The 27,444-nt window shown below is 32.3% G+C and overlaps 3 protein-coding genes and 2 pseudogenes across 3 annotated transcripts; all 5 read right to left on the bottom strand.

The window, feature by feature from the left end:
* Nucleotides 1-6,104: 6,104 nt before the first annotated feature.
* LOC125865666 (zeatin O-glucosyltransferase-like) lies at nucleotides 6,105-8,257 on the bottom strand. The gene is made up of 2 exons (XM_049545871.1): nucleotides 7,705-8,257; nucleotides 6,105-6,976 (listed from the first exon to the last, which is right to left on the bottom strand). The coding sequence occupies exons 1-2, from the start codon at nucleotides 8,255-8,257 to the stop codon at nucleotides 6,105-6,107; spliced, it is 1,425 nt and encodes a 474-aa protein (XP_049401828.1).
* A 5,308-nt stretch (nucleotides 8,258-13,565) lies between these two features.
* LOC125865095 (zeatin O-glucosyltransferase-like) lies at nucleotides 13,566-14,988 on the bottom strand (annotated as a pseudogene).
* Nucleotides 14,989-16,105: 1,117 nt separating this feature from the next.
* Nucleotides 16,106-17,934, bottom strand: LOC125865090 (zeatin O-glucosyltransferase-like). The gene has a single exon (XM_049545261.1). The coding sequence runs from the start codon at nucleotides 17,810-17,812 to the stop codon at nucleotides 16,388-16,390; it is 1,425 nt and encodes a 474-aa protein (XP_049401218.1). The 5' UTR covers nucleotides 17,813-17,934; the 3' UTR covers nucleotides 16,106-16,387.
* A 3,495-nt stretch (nucleotides 17,935-21,429) lies between these two features.
* The window catches only part of LOC125865089 (zeatin O-glucosyltransferase-like), a 34,132-nt pseudogene continuing 28,117 nt past the window's right edge, over nucleotides 21,430-27,444 (bottom strand).
* LOC125864197 (zeatin O-glucosyltransferase-like) lies at nucleotides 22,258-22,880 on the bottom strand. The gene has a single exon (XM_049544110.1). It carries the CDS (start codon nucleotides 22,786-22,788, stop codon nucleotides 22,258-22,260), a length of 531 nt encoding a protein of 176 aa, XP_049400067.1. The 5' UTR covers nucleotides 22,789-22,880.

Raw genomic sequence — 27,444 nt, 5'->3', positions numbered from 1 at the left:
TGTTTAGGACTAGGGAAAGCTAAGGTTCATATTTATAGGATGATAAATGGCACATTTGGATATTTGTGGTTTAATTTTCTTTTTTTGGGNTTGGGGCCATTGGAGAAGTTGGTATTGAATTTGTTTTGGACTAGGGAAAGCTAATGTTCATATTTATAGGATGATAAATGGCACATTTGGATATTTGTGGTTTAATTTTCTTTTTTTGGGGTTGGAGTGGGGTGGGGTAAGGTCTTTTTCTATGTGTGATACATGTTCCCTCTAATAATTCAATAAAGTTCTTTGGTCAACTCTCTTCCATGTTTGGAGGTTAGGTTATACATCCCCTTCTTCATATATTCACCTTTTGATAATTAATATACTTGATAGGGGACTATCAATTTCCTTTGTCACCTCAAGGCAAATTTAATTTTTTTTTATAAAGTAAATAAAAAATTCAACGAAGTTCTTAGAATGGACAATGTATATATTAATTTAGCTTGTAATTTATTATTTATCTGATATGTAAATTAATAGCTTGCATGATATTAATTCAATTTTTTCATATGAAGACCTATTAAAGTACTCTAGTTTGCTACTTGAAGTTTCGTGCATTGTAATTAAGTATTGAGGGCAGTGGGGATGTGAAAGATGAATTAAGGGGCAATGGTCCTTCTTTATGTGGTTAATACTGTTACTCTACACTACTTCTTGGAATTACGACGCCTACTATTTTTTTTATAATTTATGATTTATTTGACACGTGTAATTCATTTTGTTTAGAGGAAGGTCCATTAAAGTAGATTGTTACTTGGACTTTCGCGCGTAGTAATTACATATTGAGGGGAGTGGGGATGTGAAGGGTGAATTAAGGGGCAATGGTCCTTCTTTATGTGTGTAATACATGTTCTTCTACTCTACTTCTTGGAATTGCGATGCCTACTATGTTGCATTCTTCTATAATTTATGATTTATTTGACACATGAAATTCAATTTTTTTTAGAGGAAGGTCCATTAAAGTAGCTTGCTACTTAAACTTTCATGCATCGTAATTACGTATTGAGGGGAGTGGGGTTATGAAGGGTGAATTAAGGGGCAATGGTCCTTCTTTAATTTATTTGTGTAATGTAATACATATTCCTCTACTCTACTTTTTGGAATTGTGATGCCTACTACATTACATTCTTCTATATATAATTTATGATTTATTTGACACGTGAAATTCAATATTTTTAAGAGGAAGGTCTATTAAAGTAGTTTGGTACTTGGACTTTCGCGCATTGTAATTAAGTATGGAGGGCAGTGGGGATGTGAAGGGTGAATTAAGGGGCAATGGTCCTTGGTCCTTCTTTACATGTGTAATGTAATACATGTTCCTCTACTCTACTTTTTAGAATTGCAATGTCAGTTACCTTCTTTTATAATTTATGATTTATCTGAGACGTGATATTAATTCAATTTTTTTTTAGAGAAAGACCTATTAAAATAGGTTGCTACTTGAATTTTTATGCATCGTAATTAAGTGTTAAAGGGAGTGAGGATGTGAAGGGTGACTTAAGGGGCAATGGTCCTTCGTTATTTGTGTAATACATGTTTCCCAACTCTACTTTTTGAAATTGCAATGCCTACTAAATTCTTCTATCCCTATTCTACTTGTTGGAACTGCGGTGCCTACTATATTTTTTTTATAATTTATGATTTATTTAATACGTGATACTAATTCAATTTTTTAGAGGAAGATCTATTAAAATAACTTGTTACTTAGATTTTCGCGCATAGTAATTAAGTGTTGAGAGGAGTAGAGATGTGAAGGGTAAATTAAGGGGCAATGGTCCTTCTTTATCCGTGTAATACATGTTTCTCTACTTTAATTTTTGAAATTGTGATATCTATTACGTTCTTCTATAATTTGTAATTTAAGTAAAAAAATAGAATAAATAAATAAAATATATATTTGATCAACTTCAACTTGAATGGCATCTCTTTAAGGTTAGAATTTGTTGTATACACTTAACAATACGTCAATTTGCCGACTTAGTAAAATCACGTATAAAATTAGGCTCATTTCAATTATCTTAAATGGAGCCCCACCACCCCAAATGAATATAAAGTCTGAATAATGGACCGTATAATTAACGTAATAAAATTAGCTCATGAAAATATAATCGGTTCATTTTATCTAAATTTGAGTGGACTATTGACGTGCTCATTTATTAACTTAGGTTACTGGATTCCTCTCAACAAAATATAGGCTGATAAGTAGTATAAATAGACTCATGAGAATTGTTTTTTATTTGAAATGTTATATATAGCTATAATTAAAAAACTATAATTTTTTAAGTATTAAAAATTGTATAAAGAACAAATAAGACAATTAAAACTTACACTTTGTTTGGTTGATTGTTACATATTGTTTCGTAATGTATCATATTGTATTGTATCGTATGTACTGTATTGTTTTAAGACACAATACATAAACATGACTCTTAATTTGGCTCAACAAACACCTATGTCTTTCAATTTTGAGTGTGCACAAGTAGACACTTAAAATTGTATAAAATTGAACAAGTGTCTACACATGTCCTACATGGCATAATACACGGAAGGCGCCACGTAGGACACAAAACTGTCATGTAGAACTAAAATTTAAATAATACAATACACTAAAATTTAATTAACAATCAAAACAAATATTATATTTAAACTAACAATACAACATAATACAACAAATAACAACCATTCAAACAAGAAATTAGTAAAAATTGAACGGATTGAATTGATACAGCCCCCATTTTAATATATTTTAGCCCAAGTAATTTAATTTGAACAAGACAAAAACCCATTTTCTTAAATTAATAGTGAAATCAACGAGTATATACCTCTAGAATATTCAAAAACTTCAAGAAAAATGAAAAGGATACTTCTATATTAGTACACGATTTCTAAGAATAGAAATGACAACGACATGTCAAAAATGGAGTTGTTAGTCAATAATTAATGTGATGTGTCATAATTATGGATATTCATTCACCTTTAATCAGTCATTAAGAAGTCGAGCGTTATGAATGAAATTAAAAATATTATGAAATCGAACATTATGAATGAAATTAATGGCGTTACAAAGGCAAACATTGTGAAGGAAAGCAAATGATAGTTCTAAAAATAGATATTATGATGCGTGAATTTAATTTTAACCGAAGATTGACAATAAAAAAAAAAATTGATTAGACGGTGGTCTAATTGCACGTGCTTCACCAGTATTTTTGGTGTTAAGCACGTGAAGTACGTATGGTTTGTTGCCCAAAATCACAGGGACATTACATATTGAAATATCAATGTCGTTATTAAATTGCAACAAGAGTGGGAGATTTTTTTTCCGTCTCGATATGTAGTATTTGTATTGAAATACGACTAAATTTATATTTTTATTGGGAAAGTTTTATATTGGAGATAAAATACTCTTTGACAAATGTGATGCCTATATTATTGAGCGGGGATATATAAATTTAACCAATTACGGATCGAAGCATTACACTCTCTTCTGGTTTCTTAGTCTAGTCAGGTAAACTAGGTATATCACTATCCTAGATAGTAGATACAAATGAATCTTTGTTTTTGACAAAGAACCAAGAAGAGAGCGTAATGCACCATAATTGGTTAAATTAATCTCGGCTCAACGATGTAGTTAGATTGACAACTCTGATAGATGATTAATTAGAATTCGAACCCGAGATTTCTAGTTATGGACGAATGAATATTTTTCACTCCACTACAATTAATCCACTCCTAAAAAGTTACTCCTTCCATCTCATTTAGTAGGCGTTTGGCCATGCGATATCATATCACGATATGATGTCGTGAGATGAAATCAGCGTTTGGACATGCGATTTTACGCTGATTTCATCTCACGATTTCATATCATGAGAGGTAATATATTCTCCAAAAACCATGATATGGAATCACCATGTGATTTCATATCATGATTTGAGATATTTTAATACAATAATTGATCTATGAGTTTATATTTTGTTAAAACAACCCCACATTTATATCTACTAACCATTTGTTTCATATGTAAATAAAATTTATAATCACATCATTACTTTTTAAAATTTATTATTCTCACCAATATAAAATTTAGTATCACTTTAAATTTGGTGAATATAAATGATAAAGTAGAAATTCATTTGGTGAATATAAATGAGAACAAAGGGAGTAATACTTTTTTTATTTTTTATAATTAAAAAAAACGTCTTAATCTTATGACTAAGCATAATATTGATAAAAGACAATGTTCATTGGCGGTGTCGCACTTTCTTAATCTTAGTATTTGCAAAATGTTCGTTCACATGACTGAAGGATATCAAGTCCAATTGATTGAGGACTTAGGAAAATTTGATCAATTAGTTATTAATATTTAGTCAAGTGGACTAGCTATAATTTTTCTGATTAAATTTTATTAGAAGTGTTTTTGACTCAAACTTGTGGTAACTTTTTAAAATTTCGTTATTCAATAATTTTTAACTATTGATTTTTCTTGTAAATAGTTAGAAGTTAGTGATGTATGTTTTTTTCTACTTTATAGGTTATTTGTAAGAGTAGTTGAGAGATATGAACATATCAAGTACAATTTATGTTCAATTTTTTTTAATTAAATTAAAGTTAGATGAAACAATTATTTAACTGAAGAACAAATAACTTTGTAATCATTTATTATGAGATTTTATAATTTTTGTTTATTTGATAAGATTGAATAAACAATTGGGGTTATTTTAATAGTTTTACAACTTATGGGATTTTTATGTTTATGAGAAAATATACAACACAAAAACTCCATATCGCATGTCCAAACAAACCTTCAATTTCATCTCATGATTCCATATCATGATACCATATCATGATTTCATATCATGATATCATATCGCATGGCCAAACGGGCCCTTAATAAAGTACCCTTTCTTTTTCATTTTCAGTTTATACCAAGAAGAATGTCACCTTATCTTACTAGACTTAGAAATAATTTAACTTTAAAATTTTTCATTTCCTTTAACATAATGATTTACGATCACATCAATATTTTAAAAATTATTTTAAACCATAATTTTAAAAAAAAATAATTAAATATCATGTCAAATCAAAGCGTGTCACATCAAACAAGACGATTATTTTTCCCCTTTAATACCACGAGTACTCTATCTTAAACTAAGTGAAAAAAACTATTAATTCTAGTCAATCAATTGGATGAGAGAATATCTCAAAAATAAGTGCTCCTCGTTAATTAAGAAGATCACCCCCACTCATCCACTCACCTCCGTTTATAGTGTGTTATCTTTTAGTTTAATAATTTTAATTTATATTTGATAATTTTTTAAATATGCATTAATTATTATTATTATTATAGAATAATGCTACTTTCAATTCACTCGTGAAATTCAGACAGTCGCAGGGGGAAGGGGCACCAGGATCGGGCTCCTCTCTTACTCCTCATACGAGACCGAAAAAGAAACTAGCGAACCATTCAATATTTTTTAAAAAATAAAAATTTATAAATTTAAAATTCTAATTTCGGTCGAATAAACCTTTAAAAACATGGACAAATTTTAGTATGCCGACATCCCGCCCGCAATACACTCTGATAAAGATAGTATATTTAATTACTTTCAACATCAAAAAAAAAAAAAAAAGAAATGGGAAAAGTCCAAACTATGTCAGTATAATATAAAAGAAAATAGAGAATCTATATCATAAAGTCATGCCAGCATTAACTTGATTTTAAGATGTCGAATATGTTATCATTATAGATTTCTCATAAAAAGATTTATGTAAATTTATCATTATACTTTTTATGTTATTATAAAGTCAAGTTTTCAATAAATAAATATAAATTAATTTATTTTAATTAATAAATTGATAAATGAACATAAATTAATCATTTAGTTTTCCTATGTTGATTAAATTCATACTTTCAAGGCTAAAATAGGAAGAATACTATTATTTATGTATTGATTCTGTGAAATGATAAATATTAAGAGACATCTATTTTTTAGTAAAAACAACATATAAATAGGAACGGAGGAGTAATTGAATATGCACCATTAATAGACGACGATGAACAATCGTGTTTATTATCTAGTGATATGAGCGATGAAAGAATCCAATTCCTTCCTCGTTACACCGCCTTCCACCACCGATCTCTGAATAGCCACCCCTAACTCCGCCGCTCTCCGACGAATTTCATTTCCTTCAATATTATTCAACATTATTGTCACAATTACATGTTCAATAATATTTGATTTCACCACTTCATTTCTACTACGTTCCCAATTATTGAAAATATTTATACCAACTTTCAAAAACTTTGTTATTAAAATACTATTTCTTGGTTGATCAGAATGCATGGGCCATGCAATAATAGGTACTCCCATTGATAAACTTTCCACGCACGAATTCCATCCACAGTGACTCATAAACGCACCGATTGATAAATGTCCTAATATCTCCAATTGTGGTGCCCAATCCCTTACTATAATACCCTTATTTTTAATTCTTTCTTCATACCCTTTTGGTAGTTCAATTTTTCTCATTTCACCAGAAAAAATATCACCTTTATCAGCATCTCTTAATGCCCAAATAAACTTTATACCACTTTTTTCTAAACCTATACAAAGCTCTTCGATTTGTTCATCTTTTAGTGAAGTTGTTGTACCAAATGAAATAAATATGGCGGATTTCGGAGATTGTTTATCGAGCCATAACAAACATTTGTGACGATGATGATGATGATGATCGATTGATAAATAGTTGTTGGTAGTAATCTTCATTGGATTGAATGGACCTATAGCCCATTGTGTTTTATTTCTTTTGATTGGTTCTTTTTCAAGTAAATTCATGAATTTTCCTTCTATAACTCTACTTGTGTTGTAAATATTTCCAGAATCAGATTTTGAGTATTTCCTTTGAGAAGCCATGAAATCCATGAACTCTGATGTGAAACAACCTTCAACATTACAAGAAAAATAAATATAAGAGATGGTATATATGTAACAAAATAAATATCATATCATCCTTCTAGTTTACATGTTGAAGTGTGTAATCATCTCATCTAAAAGTTTAAGTTCTTAGAGAGAGCTAACACGTGATATTTATTATTTAATTATATTCTCAACACGTACAACCCCTCACGTGCGTGCTTGGTTTTTTTTTCCATGGGTCAAGTACGTGGATTTTTTTTTATATGGGTGGCGGTGAGGTTCGATTTCAGGACCCTGCCTTCTCTGATACCATATGTTCATGAAGTGTGTGCGTATTTCATCTAAAAGCTTAAGTTGTTAGAGAGAGCACACTATTAAATCAATACATGTATGGAATTGTGGGACCATCTTGTCTTTAATTTAAGTAGATGTAGGGAGAGAGAACACACTTTTATTCACTTGGAAGCCTAATTCTTTTTCTCGTGGGATTATATAAGCATAATGAATGACGATAAACTCGAACTTAGGACTTCTAATCTAATTGTTCAACTTCTTCATCTAATAGTTAAAGTTTTTAGATGAAATCGACACATGTTGATTACAACACATGACAATACAACAATATGCAATTCCCTAATTATAATCGATGTGATCTGATTGTGTGAGTATTTTTTTACACCATATAGTATACATAACTTACAAATATGATCCACTTAGGTGTTTGACAAAAATATTATTAATAAAGAAAACTAACCTTCAAGAGATGGTAGATTGTCTAGTATTTCAGCCTCAATAGGGAAAGGTTTTCCCATAGATTCCCATAAGAACAAAAAGATAGTAAAAGCAGAAACACTATGAAAGTTATAAGACTCAACATTTGGTAATGAAGTGAAATCTTGAACAACATAAGCCATTAAAGAATCATGAACAACAACAACTCGACGTGCAATCGATGATAAAGATCGTAGAAGTGAAGCCACAGGGCTTCGTAGATGATACGATGATTCGAATGAAGGTTGAAGATGTGAAGGAAATTTTATATTTGAATTAGGGTTTGGTGGTGGTGATGGAAATGAAGGTGTTGAAAATTCATGAAAATGAATAATATTATTATTGGAAGAAGAACTAGGGTTTAATAAACCATGAGCTCTAATTTTGGCTTGTCTAGTATGAATTTTTGTACTAACATAATGGACTTGAATATTTTTGTAAGATGAAATAAGAGATGAAAAATGAAGAAGTTGATTGAGATGACCTTGTGCTGGAAATGGCACAATAACAACAACTACTTCATTTTTGGTTGCCATATTGAATATGCAATACTATATACTATAATTTATTAGTATTGTTTGTGTGTATTATATATATATAAAAATATGACCTAGAGAGGGTTGAATGTTGATGTCATATTTAATTTTTGCACTCCTACTTCTAAAACAATTTTTCTTTACTTCACAAAAGTAAAGATCATGTCAGTGTATATAGCCAGCCTGTCATCCCCAGACAATATCACTTATGTATACTGGATATGTTGTTGTAGTAGTAACAATATTTGACAGAGAGGATAATTTTATTTTTATTGATGGTCGTGAAATTACATTGAGTATGTTGTTAGTAATAGTAATATGACTTTATTGATTGATGTTTTTTATGTGATTGTTTAAAAGAGCTTCTTGGTGTTTTATTCTTGTAACCGTTCAACAAAAAAAGGTATAAATATCTAAGTACTTTTGGATAAATTGATGGAAACAATTGCATATAAGAGGATATAAAGTACACAATATATTAGAAAAGATAAATTGATGGAAACAATTGCATATGAGAGGATATATAGTACACATATATTAGAAAAGAGTAATTTGTGAATATCTCATTTAAAACTTTACATAATTTAAATTAAAGAGAAGATAAAAAGTGCGTGCATGCTTTTATGCTTCAAATTAATAGTATGACTTCTCAAGATTAATTAATTCCTAATCCAATCTTACTTAATCTCAAGATTATCTTAACGACTTAATTTGTATGAATAAGTTGATGAGTAGTACTTTCAATTGAAACTTTCCTTCGCAAACATATTTAATTAACGATAATTGAATTAATATCATTATATTCAAAATCGTAAAAGTCTATAAAGATATTGGATTCCTTTTGTTTGTTCAATTTTAAACTCATTGAAAACATGATGATGATGAAGAAAAGGTAAACTTATTTTTTGTTTGGTGAAAGATCATATTCTAATAGTGTTTTTTTTTTTTATGGGAACTTTATTTGTGTCAATAAGTTGCAAATATTATAAACCATTCATGTGTAATATACTCGACAACAAGTCAAATATACATGTGTCAAATTTACAAGTCCCATAGTACATCAAATAAAAAATTCTAATTGATAAGATCGGTTGTCTTTGTTCAATGGATTCGACTTTTTAAAAAGTACTACTAATGGTAACAAATGTGTCGACCCAAAAAATAAAATGTCACCGTATCAGTGTTTGATATCTATATTAAAGTTTGATTAATTTAAATTTGTATCTCATAAGACTTCACTTGACAAAAAAACACTTCCTATAAAAAAAATTCACACATTAAAATTCAAATTCGAGACTTTTAATTAAGGAATCACGGCATTTTAATGTCGACCGCCGAATTTTATGTACTTTATAGTGATGCCTTTTGATTTTTTCGTATCAGTCCTGTAACAGTTCCATGAGGTGAGTGATGGAAAATGATTGACACCTCAAAAGGAAAATAACTTTTTGGGGTTGTCGTTTTATGTAAATTGAAATTAAGTATGAACTTTATTATTAATTCATTACAAGGTATTTATAACTAATTATTTTTTAATAATTCTTCACTAGTCCATCATCAAATAAAATTAGCGATAAATTTTATTGTTTAGCTATAAAATTTATAGATACGGTTATTATTTTCTATTTCAATAGTGATTGGAAGTTTAGCAATAAATCTTCAGAATCTTATTGTCAACTTAAAATTTTTTGTCTCCTTTTTTCCAATTTTATACTGTATACTATATATGAAGAAAAAATCAAATTGAAGTTGGCAATTAATTGATTTATTTTTCCCTATATTATACTATACTTTATTGGGTCCACGTGGAAATTATTCCACTTCAACTATTATTTTATTTAAAATAAAAATAAAAATATGTAAGTTCAAAGTAATAAAGCGATGGACCAAGAAATTAATTAAACTAGCTATATATGGCCATATATGAGTAGTTGGATAAATTTAATGAATAATAACTAAATAATACCAACAAGGGTTGTGTCGTTTTGATAAAGTAAATAAGTATTCCTTTATTCTTAATCAGAGGTTTCCGATTCAAGTCTTTTTGGGTATGAAATCGACTGCCTTTGATAGGGAACATTTTCTCGATGTCAATTCAAATTTAGCCAGGCTTCAATGTGAGTATAACGTCGAAAAAAAATTAAATTATAAGAGTATTCAATAACACCAATTATAGGAGTATTCAATAACACCAATCATCGAAAGATAAAATTATTTATATTCAAGAAATTAAAGTCCAATAGTTATGGGAACCTATTTCCTGAATTGGAAGTGATTTGCTATTTTTGGATATAATGCTAATTTTCTAGAAGGCATGCCCATGCACAAAATTAAATGTCCGGAACATTATTCAATGGTATTCTGTATTCACAGTACTTTCGGAGTTTCAATTTATTTGTTCTACTTTTCTTTTTAGTTTGTTTAAAAATTAATTTCTCTTTTCTTTTTTGAATATTCGTTAATTTAACTTTATACACGACTTATATAAGATTAAAAACATTTTGATACATTCTACGCATCTTTAATTTAAAATCAGAAAATTCAAGAAATTTCTTTACCTCGCGTCAAGTCAAAACCGAACAAATAATTAAAATGAAGAGAATATAGTTTGAACCAACAAGGATTAGCGCTCGCGTGGTTAATTGGTACTCATTCATCTTTAATTAAATGTCTTGAATTCAAACCCTTAATGTGAAATCACCTTTGAGAAATAACATTTTATCTTAAAAGTGGAATTTTATGACGCCACAAATCCAAATTAATCGAATTTCAAAAAAGATCTCTTTTGATATATCAAACCTCAGAAGAGATATCAACATATGGAGGGTCCAAGTGGGAAGGACTCAAAATTAAAGGTGGAAATTATTCCATTTTAAAAAAATCAATACTAGTTATTTTTTTATTAGTTCTAATAAATAAAACAATCGACCAAGAAATTAATTGACTAGCTATATATATATATATATATGGTCATATGAGTAGTTGTACAAATTTAATGAATAATTAAATGATTAATAATGTCGAGAAAACCCTTTAGGATGACTCAATTGGTTTGAATGCTAGTTATCTATGATTCAAAATCAATTCCCCTTTAATATCTTTTGAGTCAAAGTGTCAATATAGCGATGGCCTAAAAAATTTACTTAATACACACATTATTTTAAAGTTTAAAAAAAGTCAAAAATATAAATAATAAATTATTAATACAAGAAAATTGGTGGGAATCTATTTCCTCAATTGGAAGTTGTTTTTACTATTTTTGGGTATATATAATAGCTACAAGGCACTATTCAGGCAAATTCAATAATTTTTATTTATATTTTATATTTATATTAAAAGATTATTAAATATATATAAATACTTAATTGCAATAATTAAGATAAATTATGAGCTCATAACAAATTTAAAATTCATAAACTGCAAATCTTAATCCCGTCTAATAGCATATAATATATAATGTAATAAAATGGAAATTTAATACCACAACTTAGTTAAAAATATCTAAAGTTTAATCTTATCAAGTTCACAATTTTAATAAAACATATTTAAAGTTGGCGTTGACAAATCACAGCAAAGTTTCAAAGAAAAAATGTGTGATGTTTAGTGAATGTTAAATTTTGAACTCACAATTTTAAAAATGTAGTAATAAATTGAATGTTAAGTTGAATGGATCAAGTTTAAATTTTTATCCTAAAAGATAAATTTGAAAAAATTGTTGGAATGCAAAGAATTGTTGAGATTGTATGCTAAGATTTTTTACAAAGCACTCAAGGTGCTTGACAAAATGACTGAGAGAAAAAAAACACCAAAAAGAGTACTTGTGCTCCTGATTTGATATAAAGAATGCAGTAAATGGACATAGAATTGTGAAAATGGATGAAGTCTAGGAGAAGATGGTGTTTAAGGAGTTAAAAGATTGATTCCCAGTTTGCCAAATTGATTGCAGGACAACCATAACTCCTAATACTCGAGCTCAAGCACCCTCCCCTGCTGCTTTTCAGGTACAAAATGTTATGGCTGCCTTCTATACTTAAATTCTAAACCACATTCATAGTTACTTGTTAATTTATTAGTTTGATTCAGTTCAATCCTGTATTCGATGTGTTTGGTATACGAGGAAAATTTGATAGATATGGAGCACATTAAGGACCATAGTGTAGAACTTACACTGCTGGATAAAGATCCTCCTTTAGTTCCATGTTCTTGCTTAGATTAGCTGATGGGATTGAAGTATTCAACCCTGAATCATCTTCTGTAAATGTCATTTTCTTCTCTTTTGTTCCTATTCGCGTCAACAGGAATGAATATGACTACTTGGCTAGTCGCATAGAAGACCGAGAAATCAATAAAAGACAAAAGAATGTGCTAAGATTTGAACTTGGGCTCTTTGGTGAGTAAGAAAAACGAATATGAACAAACCCGAATTCTCAATACAGATACATAAACCTTATATCCATTGATAACCAAATTATAATAACAACACTTGAATTACAAAGAGAAGTACTGAAATAACAAGTAACTAAAGATAGAGATAAGAATGAGGATGAGAAATTAAGACTCTAGAAAGAAGATGAGAGGAAAAGACAGTTTCTTCATAATACGCATAACCTTTCTGTCTAACCCCTATTCCTATTTAACCAATTGATAATTGGGCCTGAATCCCAAATAAAACTCTCTAATATTTTATGCGGCCCAATTATCCCATCCAAATCAGCCTCATTCGCTACTTCTAGCACATAAGCCCGTACAAAGTCGACTTGATTCACAACAGAATATATCAAGTTGGACCTTGTAGAGAAATGAAACAAGGACTAACTGTTACTAGATATTACAGTATACGTATATTTTGGATCTATGAAGTTAATGTTAAGGAGAACAGAGGAATGCCTCATTTCTCACATATTTGATTCACAGGGATATTGGCCTAGCTAGTGGCCGGCAATGTTGTTGTAATTTATTATCCTGCTAAAAAACTCTTTAAAATTTTAGTAAAGGAAAAATACAAGTAAAATTATGTGTTTCACGGATAACTAATATTACACATATATTAATCCTCACTCAACCGGACGCCACCCTACAACAAAGAGAGAAACACAGAGAGAGAGAGAGAGAGAGAGAAAGATGGTTGTTGAAGTATAAGCTATGATTTTGGTGGAACATAGACAAAATGAAGAAAGTAAAATATAAAGAAAAATACATTAGTGTCCTCTAAGTATGATTGAATTACCAATTTTTCATAACTGACTTCATCAAAGCCACACTTTCATGCAATAAATGCTTAGTTCGATGACTAATCTAGATGGGAAACTTATCGAGTAACGTGAGTGATAAAAGAATCCATCTCCTCATGGTTAACACCCCCATCCACCACTGATTGTTTGACAACATTACTTAATTCTGATGCTCTCTTCCTCATTTCATCTCCCTCAGGTGAAGCCATCAAAGTTCTTACAGCATTTTCAACTATTTCTGATGTAACCAATTCATCTCGACATGCCCAATGCCTCACAATTAGGCCAATTTTTAGGAACTTAGTTACTAACTGAGAATTCCTTGGTTGATCTGAATGCATTGGCCAAGCTGCTATAGGAACTCCCATAGAAATGCTTTCCATGCACGAATTCCATCCGCAATGACTCATAAAACCACCTGTGGAAGGATGTGCCAAAATTTCCAACTGAGGTGCCCAATCTCTTACAATAATTCCTCTTCCTTTTAGCGTCTCTTCATAACCATCAGGCAATTGAGCTCTTCTTTCTTCACCTGCAAACACATCTCCTTTGTCAGCATCTCTGAGGACCCAAATGAACTTTTGCATACTTTTCTCTAATCCAACAGCGAGTTCTTCGATTTCTTCATTCGACAAGGAAGTAGTTGTTCCAAAAGACACATATATTACCGAGTTTGTTTCTTGTTTGTCAAGCCAATACAGGGTTTGATGGTGTTTATTTGAGTTTTTGTTCTGCTCAGAGAACAGCGGATTGAATGGACCAAGAGCCCATTGGTTTAGTCCATCATTTTCTTTGGCTACTAAATCAAGGTATAAACCTTCTATTACTCTAGATGAATTGTAAAGTTCTCCGGAGCTAACTTTCCTCATTAGGGCTTCTTGTTTCCTCCATAATTCCCATAACTCTGGGGTAACACAGTTTTTGTTTGATGAAATGCCCTCAAATATTTCAGTTCCAGCTTGTAAAGGTTTTCCTCTGGATTCCCAGATGCATGAAAACGTATGGAAAGCTGAGATACTATTAAAACAGTAGCACTCAGCATTTGGAATTGCTGGCAAATCCTCTACTACCCAAGTCATCATAGAATCATAAATAACAATCACTCTCCGATGATTGGCGCCTAAGAGTTGGCTTACAAGAGAGTACACTGGCTCACTGAGATGGATTGTTGCATAAAATTAAGGGATTAATTGGTTAGGAAATTTATTTGAAGCATTAGGATTTGGAGGGGGATTTTCAAAAGGTGGTGTAGGGAATTCATGAAAATATAGGTTTTTAGCTGTGACAGGATCGAAACCATGACACACGAAACTTAGCCTGGCGAATATGAGTGGTTGCTCCAACATAATGGACTGGGATATTATACAAGGTGATGAGCCTCGAGAGGTGGAGAAGCTGGTTGAGATGGCCTTGTGCTGAAAGTGGCACCATAACCACTGCCACTTGTGCATCCCGAACACCCTTTTTGCCATCGCTTTTTATGGGGTAGTTCTCGGCCATTGGGAAATGCTTAGAAATTTTGTAGTTTGATGAGTGTCTGCCGTTTCTGAAGTGCTTGAGTTATGTAGGAGAAAAACATAGCTGATCTTATAAGGATTATGTCTAATGCATGAATCCAACAACTAGAATTATCTTATTGGATTCATGCATTAAAAAATTTCAATATCTTTTAAACTTCTCTTATTTGGCATATTGCTGCAAAACATATTACTTAAAGTAGTCACAATCAAATCCTTTGTTGTCTATCAGTAAAACCAATAGCAATTGGTTGTGTTTTATGTAAAATGGAGGAAAAAACATCAGCAAAGGCAGGCCATACAAAATATTATTTGAAGAAAAAAAAAGTATACACCCACATAAGTATGAGAGATAGTTGTCATTGTAATCTCAGTCGAATTTACATCCTCATCATCATAATTATAAAAATCAAGTATTAGTTTATTTCAAATGCAAGAATCAAAGAAATATCAATATTAGTTTTGTGGTTCTTATAAACACTGCTATCTTCAGATTCTTTTATCGTAGGACAATATAGTAGGAGTATTACATAATGGAGCAAACTTTAGTCAAGGAGCAGTCATAATAGACTGCAGTATGTAGTATTTTCCTGTAATTTAGCTTGTTTTTAGAGGGTAAGACACAGAAGATTAAAAAATGCTTAGCAATCTTAGTTGATCAAGGAGTCGAAGACCTTCCTCAATCACCCACTAATTTGACCACTTAATAAATCTGAAATAAGCATCTTCAGATGAAAATAGATACAAGCAGAGCTACCTTGTGTCAAACTCTTCTGATTTTTTGACAGCTTCATGGATCATTTTAACTATTTAATTTGTCATCGTAAGATTTGAAAAAGTGTTGTGAAAGGTTAAAAGTTAGTATAGTTACAAAGTGATTCATATTTTAGTTGAACAACTTCATAGAATACCAGAGCTCTTCCTTATTTGTCTTGATGCAAAAAAGAGTATTCTATAAATGTTGAGAAAATATTGTCGAGTACACTTAAAAAGATTGTCTACTCCTACCAACATGAGAAGTCTGACAGAATATCAAATACAAGGTCACAGAATTAAAGACAAGAATCTATAAAAGTCCTAAAAGAATATACTACTATGTTATTCAGGTCACAAGCAAAAAGTTCTTGTAAGAATACTCAAACAGCATCCAATATTTTATTTATCTGGGAGGACATCCACTTTTATATTAGAAAATACAAAGAACTCATAAAGGAAAGGTTTTTATCCTCAACATACATGCCGTGATGTGCATAAAGGGGTGCCAGTAGGGTGGACACTGAACCCACTTCGATGGTGATAGAGCATCATACAGTGTCATAGGTTGCATCACTTATGTTAACTAGATGGTAGTGTGCAACCAATTGTTCAATACAAATGAGAAGTTATCGAGTGATGTGTGTGATAAAAGAATCCATCTCTGTACCATTACCTTCCCCATCCATGACTGATTGTTTGACAGCAACACTTAATTCTGATGCTCTCTTCCTCATCTCACCTCCCTCAGGTGAAGCCATCAAAGTTCTCACAGCATCTTCAACTATTTCTGATGTAACCAATTCATCCTTACGTGCCCCATGTCTCAAATTTAGGCCAATTTTCAGGAACTTTGTTACCAGCTGAGAATTCCTTGGTTGATCTGAATGCATTGGCCAGGCTGCTATAGGAACTCCCATGGAAATGCTTTCCATGCACGAATTCCATCCGCAATGACTCATAAAACCACCTGTGAAAGGATGTGCCAAAATTTCCAACTGAGGTGCCCAATCTCTTACAATAATTCCTCTTCCTTTTATTCTTTCTTCATAACCTTCCGGCAGCCGAGCTCTCCTTTCTTCACCTGCAAAAACATCTCCTTTGTCAGCATCTCTGAGAACCCAAATGAACTTTTGCAGGCTTTTCTCTAACCCAATGGCGAGTTGTTCAATTTCTTGATTCGACAGAGAAGTAGATGTTCCAAAAGACACATATATCACCGAGTCAGGTTCTTGTTTGTTAAGCCAATCCAAGGTTTTGTGACGTTTATTTGAATCGTTGTTCTGCTCAGTCAGCAACAACGGATTGAATGGACCAAAAGCCCATAGGTTTAAGCCATTAATTTCTTTAGCTACTAAATCAAGGTATAAACCTTCTATTACTCTGGATGAATTGAAAAGTTCTCCAGAGCTAATTTTCCCTTCAAGGGATTTTTGTTTACTCCATAATTCCCATAACTCTGGGGTAGCACAGTTTTTGTTTGATGAAATGTCCTCAAATATTTCAGTTCCAGCTTGTAAAGGTTTTCCTCTGGATTCCCAGATGCATGAAAACGTATGGAAAGCTGAGATACTATTAAAACGGTAGCACTCAGCATTTGGAATTGCTGGTACATCCTCTACCACCCAAGTCATCATAGAATCATAAATAACAATCACTCTCCGATGATTGGCGCCTAGTAGTTGGCGTACAAGAGAGCAAACTGGCTCACGGAGATGGATCGTTGCATAAAATGAAGGGATTAATTGGTTAGGAAATTTATTTGAAGCATTAGGATTTGGAGGGGGATTTTCAAAAGGTGGTGTAGGGAATTCGTGAAAATATAGGTTTTTAGCTGTGACAGGGTTGAAACCATGGACACGAAACTTAGCCTGGCGAATATGAGTGGTTGCTCCAACATAATGGACTGGAATATTATATGAGGTGATGAGCCTCGAGAGGTGGAGAAGCTGGTTGAGATGGCCTTGTGCTGAAAGTGGCACCATAACCACAGCCACTTGTGCATCTTGAACACTTATTTCGCCATTTCTTTTTGTTGTGTAGTTCTCAGCCATTGGGAAATGTTTTGAAATTTTTGCAGTTTTATGAGTATCTGAGCTTCTGAAGTGTCTTGAGTTACATGTAGTCTAGGTGAAAACATATATTCTTTTATAATGCATGAGTCCAATGACAACTTGTACTTGCTGGTGGGCTGCTAAAAAACTTTAAATCATTAATAGGATACCTTCTCAACAAAATGAGCAGGCATCTCTATGCAATCACAATCAAATCTCTTTGTTTTTTCGTAGTAAAACCACCGACAAGTGGGATTACACTGGGTATGTTATTGTTGTTGTAGAACTACCGACAAGTGGTTACGAAAAAAGTTATACTATGAATTTATGTAGAAAACATACTGTTGTATGTTCACAATTCAAATATTAACATACTATATGTTTGGACTGCAGCTTCTTAGTTTTTCTTTTGAGTTTTGTGCTAAAGGAGACTGGAGAGAGTCAATATTGAGTTGATTACATACTCTTTCCCATGTTCTTGCCGCAATGTTCGGCAAAACTCGGTAACTTTAGTCTAAACTTTGTATATTTATCGAGAAATTCACTGAATAATAACCATAATGGCATGTTATTTACAAATATGTTGTTAGCTACCAAAGAAAAATATCATCATCCTCATTGTAAAAAAATACAAATATATTATTTGTAGAATACTATATATGTTTGTTATGGGAGCAGACATTATAGACTTTCTTTTCAGTTTTTGTCCATATTAAGCAGTTGCTGGAGTTTCTCCATTATTTGATGTTATCAATAAAGAAAGTTCTAGATATCATCACCAGGTAATATTAATTTATAGTCTGGTCAAGTTTCAATGAAATAAGAAGTTTTTTTTTTTAAAAAAGAATGATTATTTAGAAAGTTAAGTTGGAAATTTTTTAAAATAAAAGATGTGATTATTTTAAAGAGTTGAGCCGAGGGTTTATTAGAAATAAGAAGTCCTCAGGGTACTTGATTTTTATATACTTTACTTGAATTGAGGTATATTGATAACAATATCTCTATCTTCACATCGTAGGTATAAAATTGCAAACAGACCACCTTCTTTAGAGTCCACTTATGAGATAAAATTTGTTATGTAGTTGTTGCTAATGCTGTGTATTTTAGAGAATTGAAGTGTTTGATCAAAGCTTCTAGGAAAAATATATGTGTTTTCATCTAAAGTAGAAGTTGTTTTTCCATGAAGCGAAATTATTTTAACCTTCGAAACACTTTTAGAATTTTGGTCAAATACTAACTGTTCTAATTTTAGTAACAATATTTTTCAAATTGATTATTCAAATAAACTGATACTTCCAAAAAGTATTTTTTAAAAATACACTGAATATTTTTTTTTAAAAAAAAATAAGCTGATTTTAAAAGATCGACCAAACCGGCTATAGTCATACATAATTACCTCATCTTTAATGCTCTAATGCACCTATAAATAAACATTAAATTATATAATCCATTTTCAACTACATGATTCAACTTTGAAGATAACGTTTGGTAGGAGATCCACAAAATCTCTTTACTATTTGCGTTTTATTTTATTTTATTAAAAAAAGAAAGTTAAACGTTAGTATCATTTATTTTCTAAAAAATATTGAAATTGTTGTATACTTTATTTGTTCAAATTAATGTGACATATTTTTCTTTTTAATTCGTGACAAAAAAAAAAGTTGTCACCTTTCTATAATTAGGCATATTTTAACTTTAATTTTTTTTTCTTTTATTCTTAATTGAAATAATTTATCGCTACACAAAGTTCTAAGATTTGTTTCAGATCATTAATTTTAAAAAAAAACTAATTTTATATTAAATTAAAGAATATATATATGTAAAAGAGAACCCTCAACCCGGTGACGTTGTGCCACCAGAAGTAAAGATTCTCTTTTTATTTATTTATTTCCAAAACTGTCCTTCCCCCTCTACAATAGGAACATAGTTTCAGCCTTCAACCGCTGCTTTTTCCGTTCATTTTGTTACCACTCTTGCCACTCTTCATAAACGTTGCACTTGTTTACAACAGTCGACCTGCCTATGCGACGCCATCACAAATCAAGATTCTTATTTATTTTACACTTCTTAAAAGTCACAATCTTACGGAAAAGTCACTACTTAGTCGTTGCTAATACATATAATAGTCGCCACTAATAGTTTGTTTTAGTGGAAAGAATAATCGCCGCTAATACTCATAATAGTCGGCACTAAAAGAATGTTTGGTGGCAAAATTAGTTGTTGTAATACCTATACTAGTCGCCACTAAAATAATGTTTTAGTGGCAAAAGTTCTTGCTGCTAATACATATAATAGTCGCCACTAATAGTTTGTTTTAGTGGCAAGAATAATCGCCGCTAATGCTCATAATAGTCGCCAATAAAAGAATGTTTTAGTGGCAAAATAAGTAGCTGCTAATACCTATAATAGTCGCCACTAAAAGTTTGTTTTCATGGCAAACTTAGTCGCTGTTAATACTTATATCAGTCGCCACTAAAAGTTTGTTTTAGTGGCAAACATAGTCGCTGGTAATACCTATACTAGTCGCTGCTAATACATATAATAATCGCGACTATCAGTTCGTTCTAGTGGCAAGACTAATCGCCGCTAATGCTCATAATAGTCTCTGCTAATACTTATAATAGTCACCACCAATAGTTGTTTTAGTGGCAAGTTTAAATGCCGCTAATACCTATAATAGTCGCCACTAAAAATATTTTAGTGACAAAATTAGTCGTTGCTAGTATCTTGTTTTTGGGGCAAAATTTCTCGCCACTAAATGTCAATATTAGGGGCATATGCAGTTGTTGCTTATTCTTATTTAAGTTTCAGATGAAAATATGTTTTTACCTGCTATTTTGATCATCGGTAATCCCTATAATGGTTGCCACTAATAGTGGGTTTTGGTTGCAACTTAAATTAGTCAATGCTATAAGTAGGATTTAGTGTCAATTTTGATAGCTAGCTAGTATCAGATAAAATGAAACACATGACTAATTATTGCTCCAAATATACCATTTTTCTATTCACTTTGGAAAAGTCAAGTATCATGTACTATAATGAACGATGTCGCTTTTTGTTAAATATAATAATAGCATACACCATTAATTATTTATGTTTTGTCACTTATGAAGCATACATATAACTATAGTTGATTAAGCAGGTAATCTTTTGAGGTCTCAAATTCGAAATATGGACTAAACTAACCCACACTGAAACATAAAGGAAGAGCAATTCGGTGCCCCAAAATTCCCCTTAGCAAGATGCGGAAAAAGGACGCACCCCTAACATTTCCCTGTATTTTAGGTTTTTTTTAGCATGTAAGACAAAAGATTCAAAAATACTTTAGCAATCTTACTTGGTCAAGGAATTGAAGATGTTCCACAGTTACCACTAAATCTGAAATACAGATCAAAGTAGATACCAGCAGAGCTACCTTATATCAAACTCTTCTGATTTCCCCCCTTTTACAGCTCCTTTTGCAACAGAGCAAATTGCAATTTCAAATCTAATCTCTCAAGAAAGCTTACCGTAGCTCTTCCTTATTTGTCTATATGCAAAATATGAGTAGTATTAATGTTGAGAAGATAATGTAAATTACACTTTACAAGATTTGCTACTCCTACCAACATGAGAAGTCTGGCAGAATGGAAAATACATAGTATATCACTCAGTAGTCACAAGCAAAAAGTTCTTGAAAGATTACACAAACAGCTTCTAATATTTTATATCTCTGGCCAAAAGAACTAGTTGCTAGTAAAGGAGGACCTTTACATTTATACTAGAAAATATAAGGAACTCGTAAAGAAAAGCTTTTTATCCTTAAACATACATGCAGTGATGTGCATAAAAGGGGACACTGAACCCACTCAGATGGTGATAGAGCATTGATAAAGTCTCATAGGTTGAACCACTTATGCTATCAATTGGTCAATTCAGATGAGAAGGTTCTCGAGTAATGTGTGCGATAAAAGAATTCATCTCCACACCGTAACCTTCCCCATGCATGACTGATTGTTTGACAGCAATGCTTAATTCTGATGCTCTCTTCCTCATCTCATCTCCCTCAGGTGAAGCCATCAAAGTTCTCACAGCATTTTCAACTATTTCTGATGCAACCAATTCATCCCGATGTTCCCAATGCCTCACAGTTAGGCCAGTTTTCAGGACCTTTATTACCAGCTGAGAATTCCTTGGTTGATCTGAATGCATTGGCCAGGCTGCTACAGGAACTCCCATGGAAATGCTTTCCATGCACGAATTCCATCCACAATGACTCATAAAACCACCTGTGGAAGGATGTGCCAAAATTTCCAACTGAGGTGCCCAATCTCTTTCAATAATTCCTCTTCCTTTTATTCTTTCTTAATAACCTTCTGGCAGCTGAGCTCTCCTTTCTTCACCTGTAAAAACATCTCCTTTGTCAGCATCTCTGAGAACCCAAACGAACTTTTGCATGCTTTTCTCTAACCCGATGGCGAGCTCTTCGATGAAAACATATAGAAAGCTGAGAAACCATTAAAACGGTAGCACTCGGCATTTGGAATTGCTGGTATATCCTCCAACACCCAAGTCATCAGAGAATCATAAATAACAATCACTCTCCGATGATTGGCGCCTAAGAGTTGGTTTACAAGAGAGCACACTGGCTCACGGAAATGGATTGTTGCATAAAGTAAAGGGAGTACATGGTTAGGAAATTTATGAGAAGCATTTGGATTTGGAGGGGGGTTTTCTAAAAGTGGTGTAGGAAATTCATGAAAATGTAGGTTTTTAGTAGTAACAGGGTCGAAACCATGGACACGTAACTTGACCTGGCGAATATGAGTGGTTGCTCCAACATAGTGCACTGGGATATTATATGAGGTGATGAGCCTCGAGAGGTGGAGAAGCTGGTTGAGATGGCCTTGTGCTGGAAGTGGTACCATAACCACAGCCACTTGTGCATCTTGAACACTTATTTGGCCATTGCTTTTTGTTGTGTTGTTCTCAGCCATTGGGAAATGTTTAGAATTTTTTTGCAGTTTTATGAGTATCTGCAGCTTCCAATGAAAACATAGATGCTCTTATAATGCATGAATCCAATGAAAACTCATAATTGTAATGTATGCAGTCGTTTTCTTTGTTTTTTTTCTTAATACACTTGGTACGCTGTTGTTGTCGTTGTTACACCACTGACAAGTGGTTACAAAAAAATTATATTCTTAATTCTCTGTGCTATGGATTTATGTAGAAAAAAAGGTGTTGTGTGTTCACAATTCAAAATATATCATACTATATATTTAGACTGCAGTTTCTTAATTTTCAGTTTGAGTTTTGTGCTACAAGAGACTGAAGAGTCAATATTGAATTGTTACCAACTTTTCCCCCATGTTCTTGCCGCAGGGGAGGAGATAGCATGGAAGGTATGAGTTCGGCAAAACCTAGTAAGTTTGGTCTAAACTCTGTATATTTGTTAAGAAATTCACTAAAAATGTGCATATAATAAACTTCAAATATGCTTGAAATTGTCTCTTAAATAAGAAGTTAATGCTTGAAACTCACCTCCCTAATCTGCTTGAAAGCTCTTAATCGGACGACCAAAGTATTTTTCCACAATTTTTCGAAATTGAATAAAAACGGAAAGAATTCAGACTTGAACTTAAGAAAATAGATTCATGTGTATTTGCTATAATGATCAAAGAAAATAACATAATATTTGTATCCATCATTCGAAATAACAGCTGCTGGACCCCAAACATCCGAACAAATCAAATCTAAAGGGCCTGTGGCCTGAAAACTAGAATCAACAAAAGGAATTTTATGACTCTTGTTAACAGCACAAATTGGACACAAACTAGAAGACCCACAACTAGACGAAATAATTTTACTAGAAGGCAAAGCCCGACGAACTATAGGATAAGACGCATGAGCCAAGCGCGCATGCCAAACACCAAGTGAAGCAGCATATGAAGATGGTGAAGAAACTGATGTCCATATCGGAAGGGAGTATAGACCTCCCTCATTCGGTCCTTTGTGAAGAGCTGCCTTCGTTGCCAAATCCTTAATCAAAAAATAGTGAGGAAAAAATTCAATTAAGACTTGGTTAGAATTAGTAAAAAAACTGATAGACAATAAATTTTGGGTAGCAATGGGAACATGAAGAAGGCTATCAAGAACATAGGACTTATCAGAAATATATAGAGATCCTTTACCAATATGCGAGATAGGCAATTTAGAACCATTACCTAGAGTAACTTCTTCAGGACCATGATATTCTGAGTGAATAGCAAGGTTGTTAAGATCAGATGTCAGATGATGTGTGGTGCCACTATCCATCAACCAATTTTGTGTTGTTTGGGAAGATGTACTTGCTAGATTTGAAGAAGGACGTCCAGATACCCGATTTCCATTCATAGTCCTAGGTGACGGACAAACTCGTGCAATATGACCCTTTCCTTCGCAAATATGGCAGACAATTCCAGAATAATCAGTAGAAAGGGGTGGATTTCCTGAATAAGTTTTCGAATGAGTTGCAGTGGCATAATGCTGACTTTGAGATTGTTATAAACTTCCATGACTAGAAGAGCGTCCACGACCCCTATTAGTACGCCCCCTGCCGCGTCCACAATGTGTAGAGAATGAACTTTGTGTGTACTGTGCTGTTGGGGCAATAACAGTACTGGCATCTTCACATTTTAATTGTTTTTCTTCATTCAACAACAAACCATAAAGGGCATCAAAGGTGATGTCTTCGTGACGTGATTCAAGCGACCTTGTGAAGGGGCGATAAGCAGAACCTAATCCGGCAAGAACAAACTCGACTAAATCATCATTAGTGACTGGGTGCTGCAAGGCAGCCAACTTATCAGCAATAACTTTTGCCCCTTGCACGTAACTTTCAATAGTTGCATTATCACGACGCAAGTTGTGCAATTGTGCCTTAAGTTCACGAATCAATGGTTTAGATCCACCAGCATAGGCTGCAACAAGTTTGTCCCAAGCTGCACGAGCTGTTTCTGCTCCGACCAATTGAGGGAGAATACTTTCTGAAACTGAAGCGACTATCCAACTCAAGACGAGTTGATCTTGACGTACCCAAACCTTATATGCAGGATTTGGTTTATCACCATCCAAAACACGTAGTGGTGCTGGTTCGCTACCATCAATATAATGGTTAAGACCACAACTGCAAATCCTTGGAAGAAATTGTGTCTTCCAAAGCAAAAAATTTGTTGACGTAAGCTTTACTGGCAACTGGTGAGCGAGATTAGGTGTAGGATAGTAGTTTCCCGTGGCATTCGTTGAAACAACTGAAGCTGCCAGGGTAGAAGAGTTCTCAATATTATCTCCCATTCGAATAGTCGTTTCTGATATTCAAAGAATTTTTATTTTTTGGAACGAAAGAAAGAATGGTCGTTAAACCACAAAAGGCTCTAATACCATGTAAGAGATATTAATTCATAAAATATGTACAACAATATGAATATATAGGTAGACTAAACACAGTCCTATAAGAACTAGGCAACACAGATTAAGGAGAAATAGTCTCCTAAGACATCACAACTTACTCACCCTTTTGCATAGATTAGATATAATAGGGATCTATCTAAGCCTATCCGTTACAACCTTATCTTACTAGACTTAGAAGCAATTTAACTTTAAAATTTTTCATTTCCTTTAACATAATGATTTACTATCACATCAATATTTTAAGAATTGTTTTAAACCACAATTTTTTTTAAAAAAAATTAAACATCATGTCAAATCAAAGTGTGTCACATCAAGGAAGACGATTATTTTTTCCCTTTAATACCACGAGTACTCTATATTAAACTAAGTGAAAAAAAATATTAATTCTAGTCAATCAATTGGATGAGAGAATATCTCAAAAATAAGTGTTCCTTGTTAATTAAGAAGATCACCCCCACTCACCCACTCACCTCCCTTTACAGTGTGTTATCTTTTAGTTTAATAATTTTAATTTATATTTGTTAATTTTTTTAAATATGCATTAATTATTATTATTATTATAGAATGATGCTACTTTCAATTCACTCGTGAAATTCAGACAGTCGCGGGGGGAGGGGGCACCAGGATCGGGCTCCTCTCTTACTCCTCATACGAGACCGAAAAAGAAACTAGCGAACCATTCAATATTTTTTAAAAAATAAAAAATTATAAATTTAAAATTCTAATTTCGATTCAAATAAACCTTTAAAAACATGGACAAATTTTAGTATGCCGACATCCCGCCCGCAATACACTCTGATAAAGATAGTATATTTAATTACTTTCAACATCAAAAAAAAAAAAAAAAAAGGGAAAAGTTCAAACTATGTCAGTATAATATAAAAGAAAATAGAGAATCTATATCATAAAGTCATGCCAGCATTAACTTGATTTTAAGATGTCGAATCTATATATTTGTATGTTATCATTTTAGATTTCTCATAACAAATTTATGTAAATTTATCATTATACTTTTTATGTTATTTTAAAGTCAAGTTTTCAATAAATAAATATAAATTAATTTATTTTGATTAATAAATTGATAACTGAACATGAATTAATCATTTAGTTTTTCTATGTTGATTAAATTCATACTTTTAAGTCTAATAACTCTCAAGGGTAAAATAGGAAGAATACAATTATTTATGTATTGATTCTGTGAAATGATAAGTATTAAGAGACATTTATATTTTAGTAAAAACAACATATAAATAGGAACGGAGGAGTAGTTGGATATGCACCATTTAATAGACAACGATGAACAATCGTGTTTATTATCTAGTGATATGAGCGATGAAAGAATCCAATTCCTTCCTCGTTACACCGCCTTCCACCACCGATCTCCGAATAGCCACCCCTAACTCCGCCGCTCTCCGACGAATTTCATTTCCTTCAATAGTATTCAACATTATTGTCACAATTGCATGTTCAATAATATTTGATTTCACCACTTCATTTCTACTACGTTCCCAATTATTGAAAATATTTATACCAACTTTCAAAAACTTTGTTATTAAAATACTATTTCTTGGTTGATCAGAATGCATGGGCCATGCAATAATAGGTACTCCCATTGATAAGCTTTCCACGCACGAATTCCATCCACAGTGACTCATAAATGCACCGATTGATAAATGTCCTAATATCTCCAATTGTGGTGCCCAATCTCTTACTATAATACCCTTATTTTTAATTCTTTCTTCATACCCTTTTGGTAGTTCAATTTTTCTCATTTCACCAGAAAAAATATCACCTTTATCAGCATCTCTTAATGCCTAAATAAACTTTATACCACTTTTTTCTAAACTTATACAAAGCTCTTCGATTTGTTCATCTTTTAGTGAAGTTGTTGTACCAAATGAAATAAATATGGCGGATTTCGGAGATTGTTTATCGAGCCATAACAAACATTTGTGACGATGATGATGATGATCGATTGATAAATAGTTGTTGGAAATAATCTTCATTGGATTGAATGGACCTATAGCCCATTGTGTTTTATTTCTTTTGATTGGTTCTTTTTCAAGTAAATTCATGAATTTTCCTTCTATAACTCTACTTGTGTTGTAAATATTTCCAGAATCAGATTTTGAGTATTTCCTTTGAGAAGCCATGAAATCCATGAACTCTGATGTGAAACAACCTTCAACATTACAAGAAAA

This window comes from Solanum stenotomum, chromosome 5, assembly GCF_019186545.1.
Source record: "Solanum stenotomum isolate F172 chromosome 5, ASM1918654v1, whole genome shotgun sequence".
NCBI classification, from domain to species: Eukaryota; Viridiplantae; Streptophyta; class Magnoliopsida; order Solanales; family Solanaceae; genus Solanum; species Solanum stenotomum.
Note: the sequence above shows the minus strand (reverse complement) of the source record. Positions and strands in the feature narration are given on the sequence as shown.

Excerpts from the sequence above, each read along its gene's own strand:
- LOC125865666 (XM_049545871.1), bottom strand. The coding sequence starts at position 8,257 with ATGGCAACCAAAAATGAAGTAGTTGTTGTTATTGTGCCATTTCCAGCA. Across the intron at positions 6,977-7,704 it reads CAATCTACCATCTCTTGAAG|GTTGTTTCACATCAGAGTTC; the intron begins GTTAGTTTTCTT and ends GTAATGTTGAAG.
- LOC125865090 (XM_049545261.1), bottom strand. The coding sequence starts at position 17,812 with ATGGCTGAGAACTACACAACAAAAAGAAATGGCGAAATAAGTGTTCAA.
- LOC125864197 (XM_049544110.1), bottom strand. The coding sequence starts at position 22,788 with ATGGCTGAGAACAACACAACAAAAAGCAATGGCCAAATAAGTGTTCAA.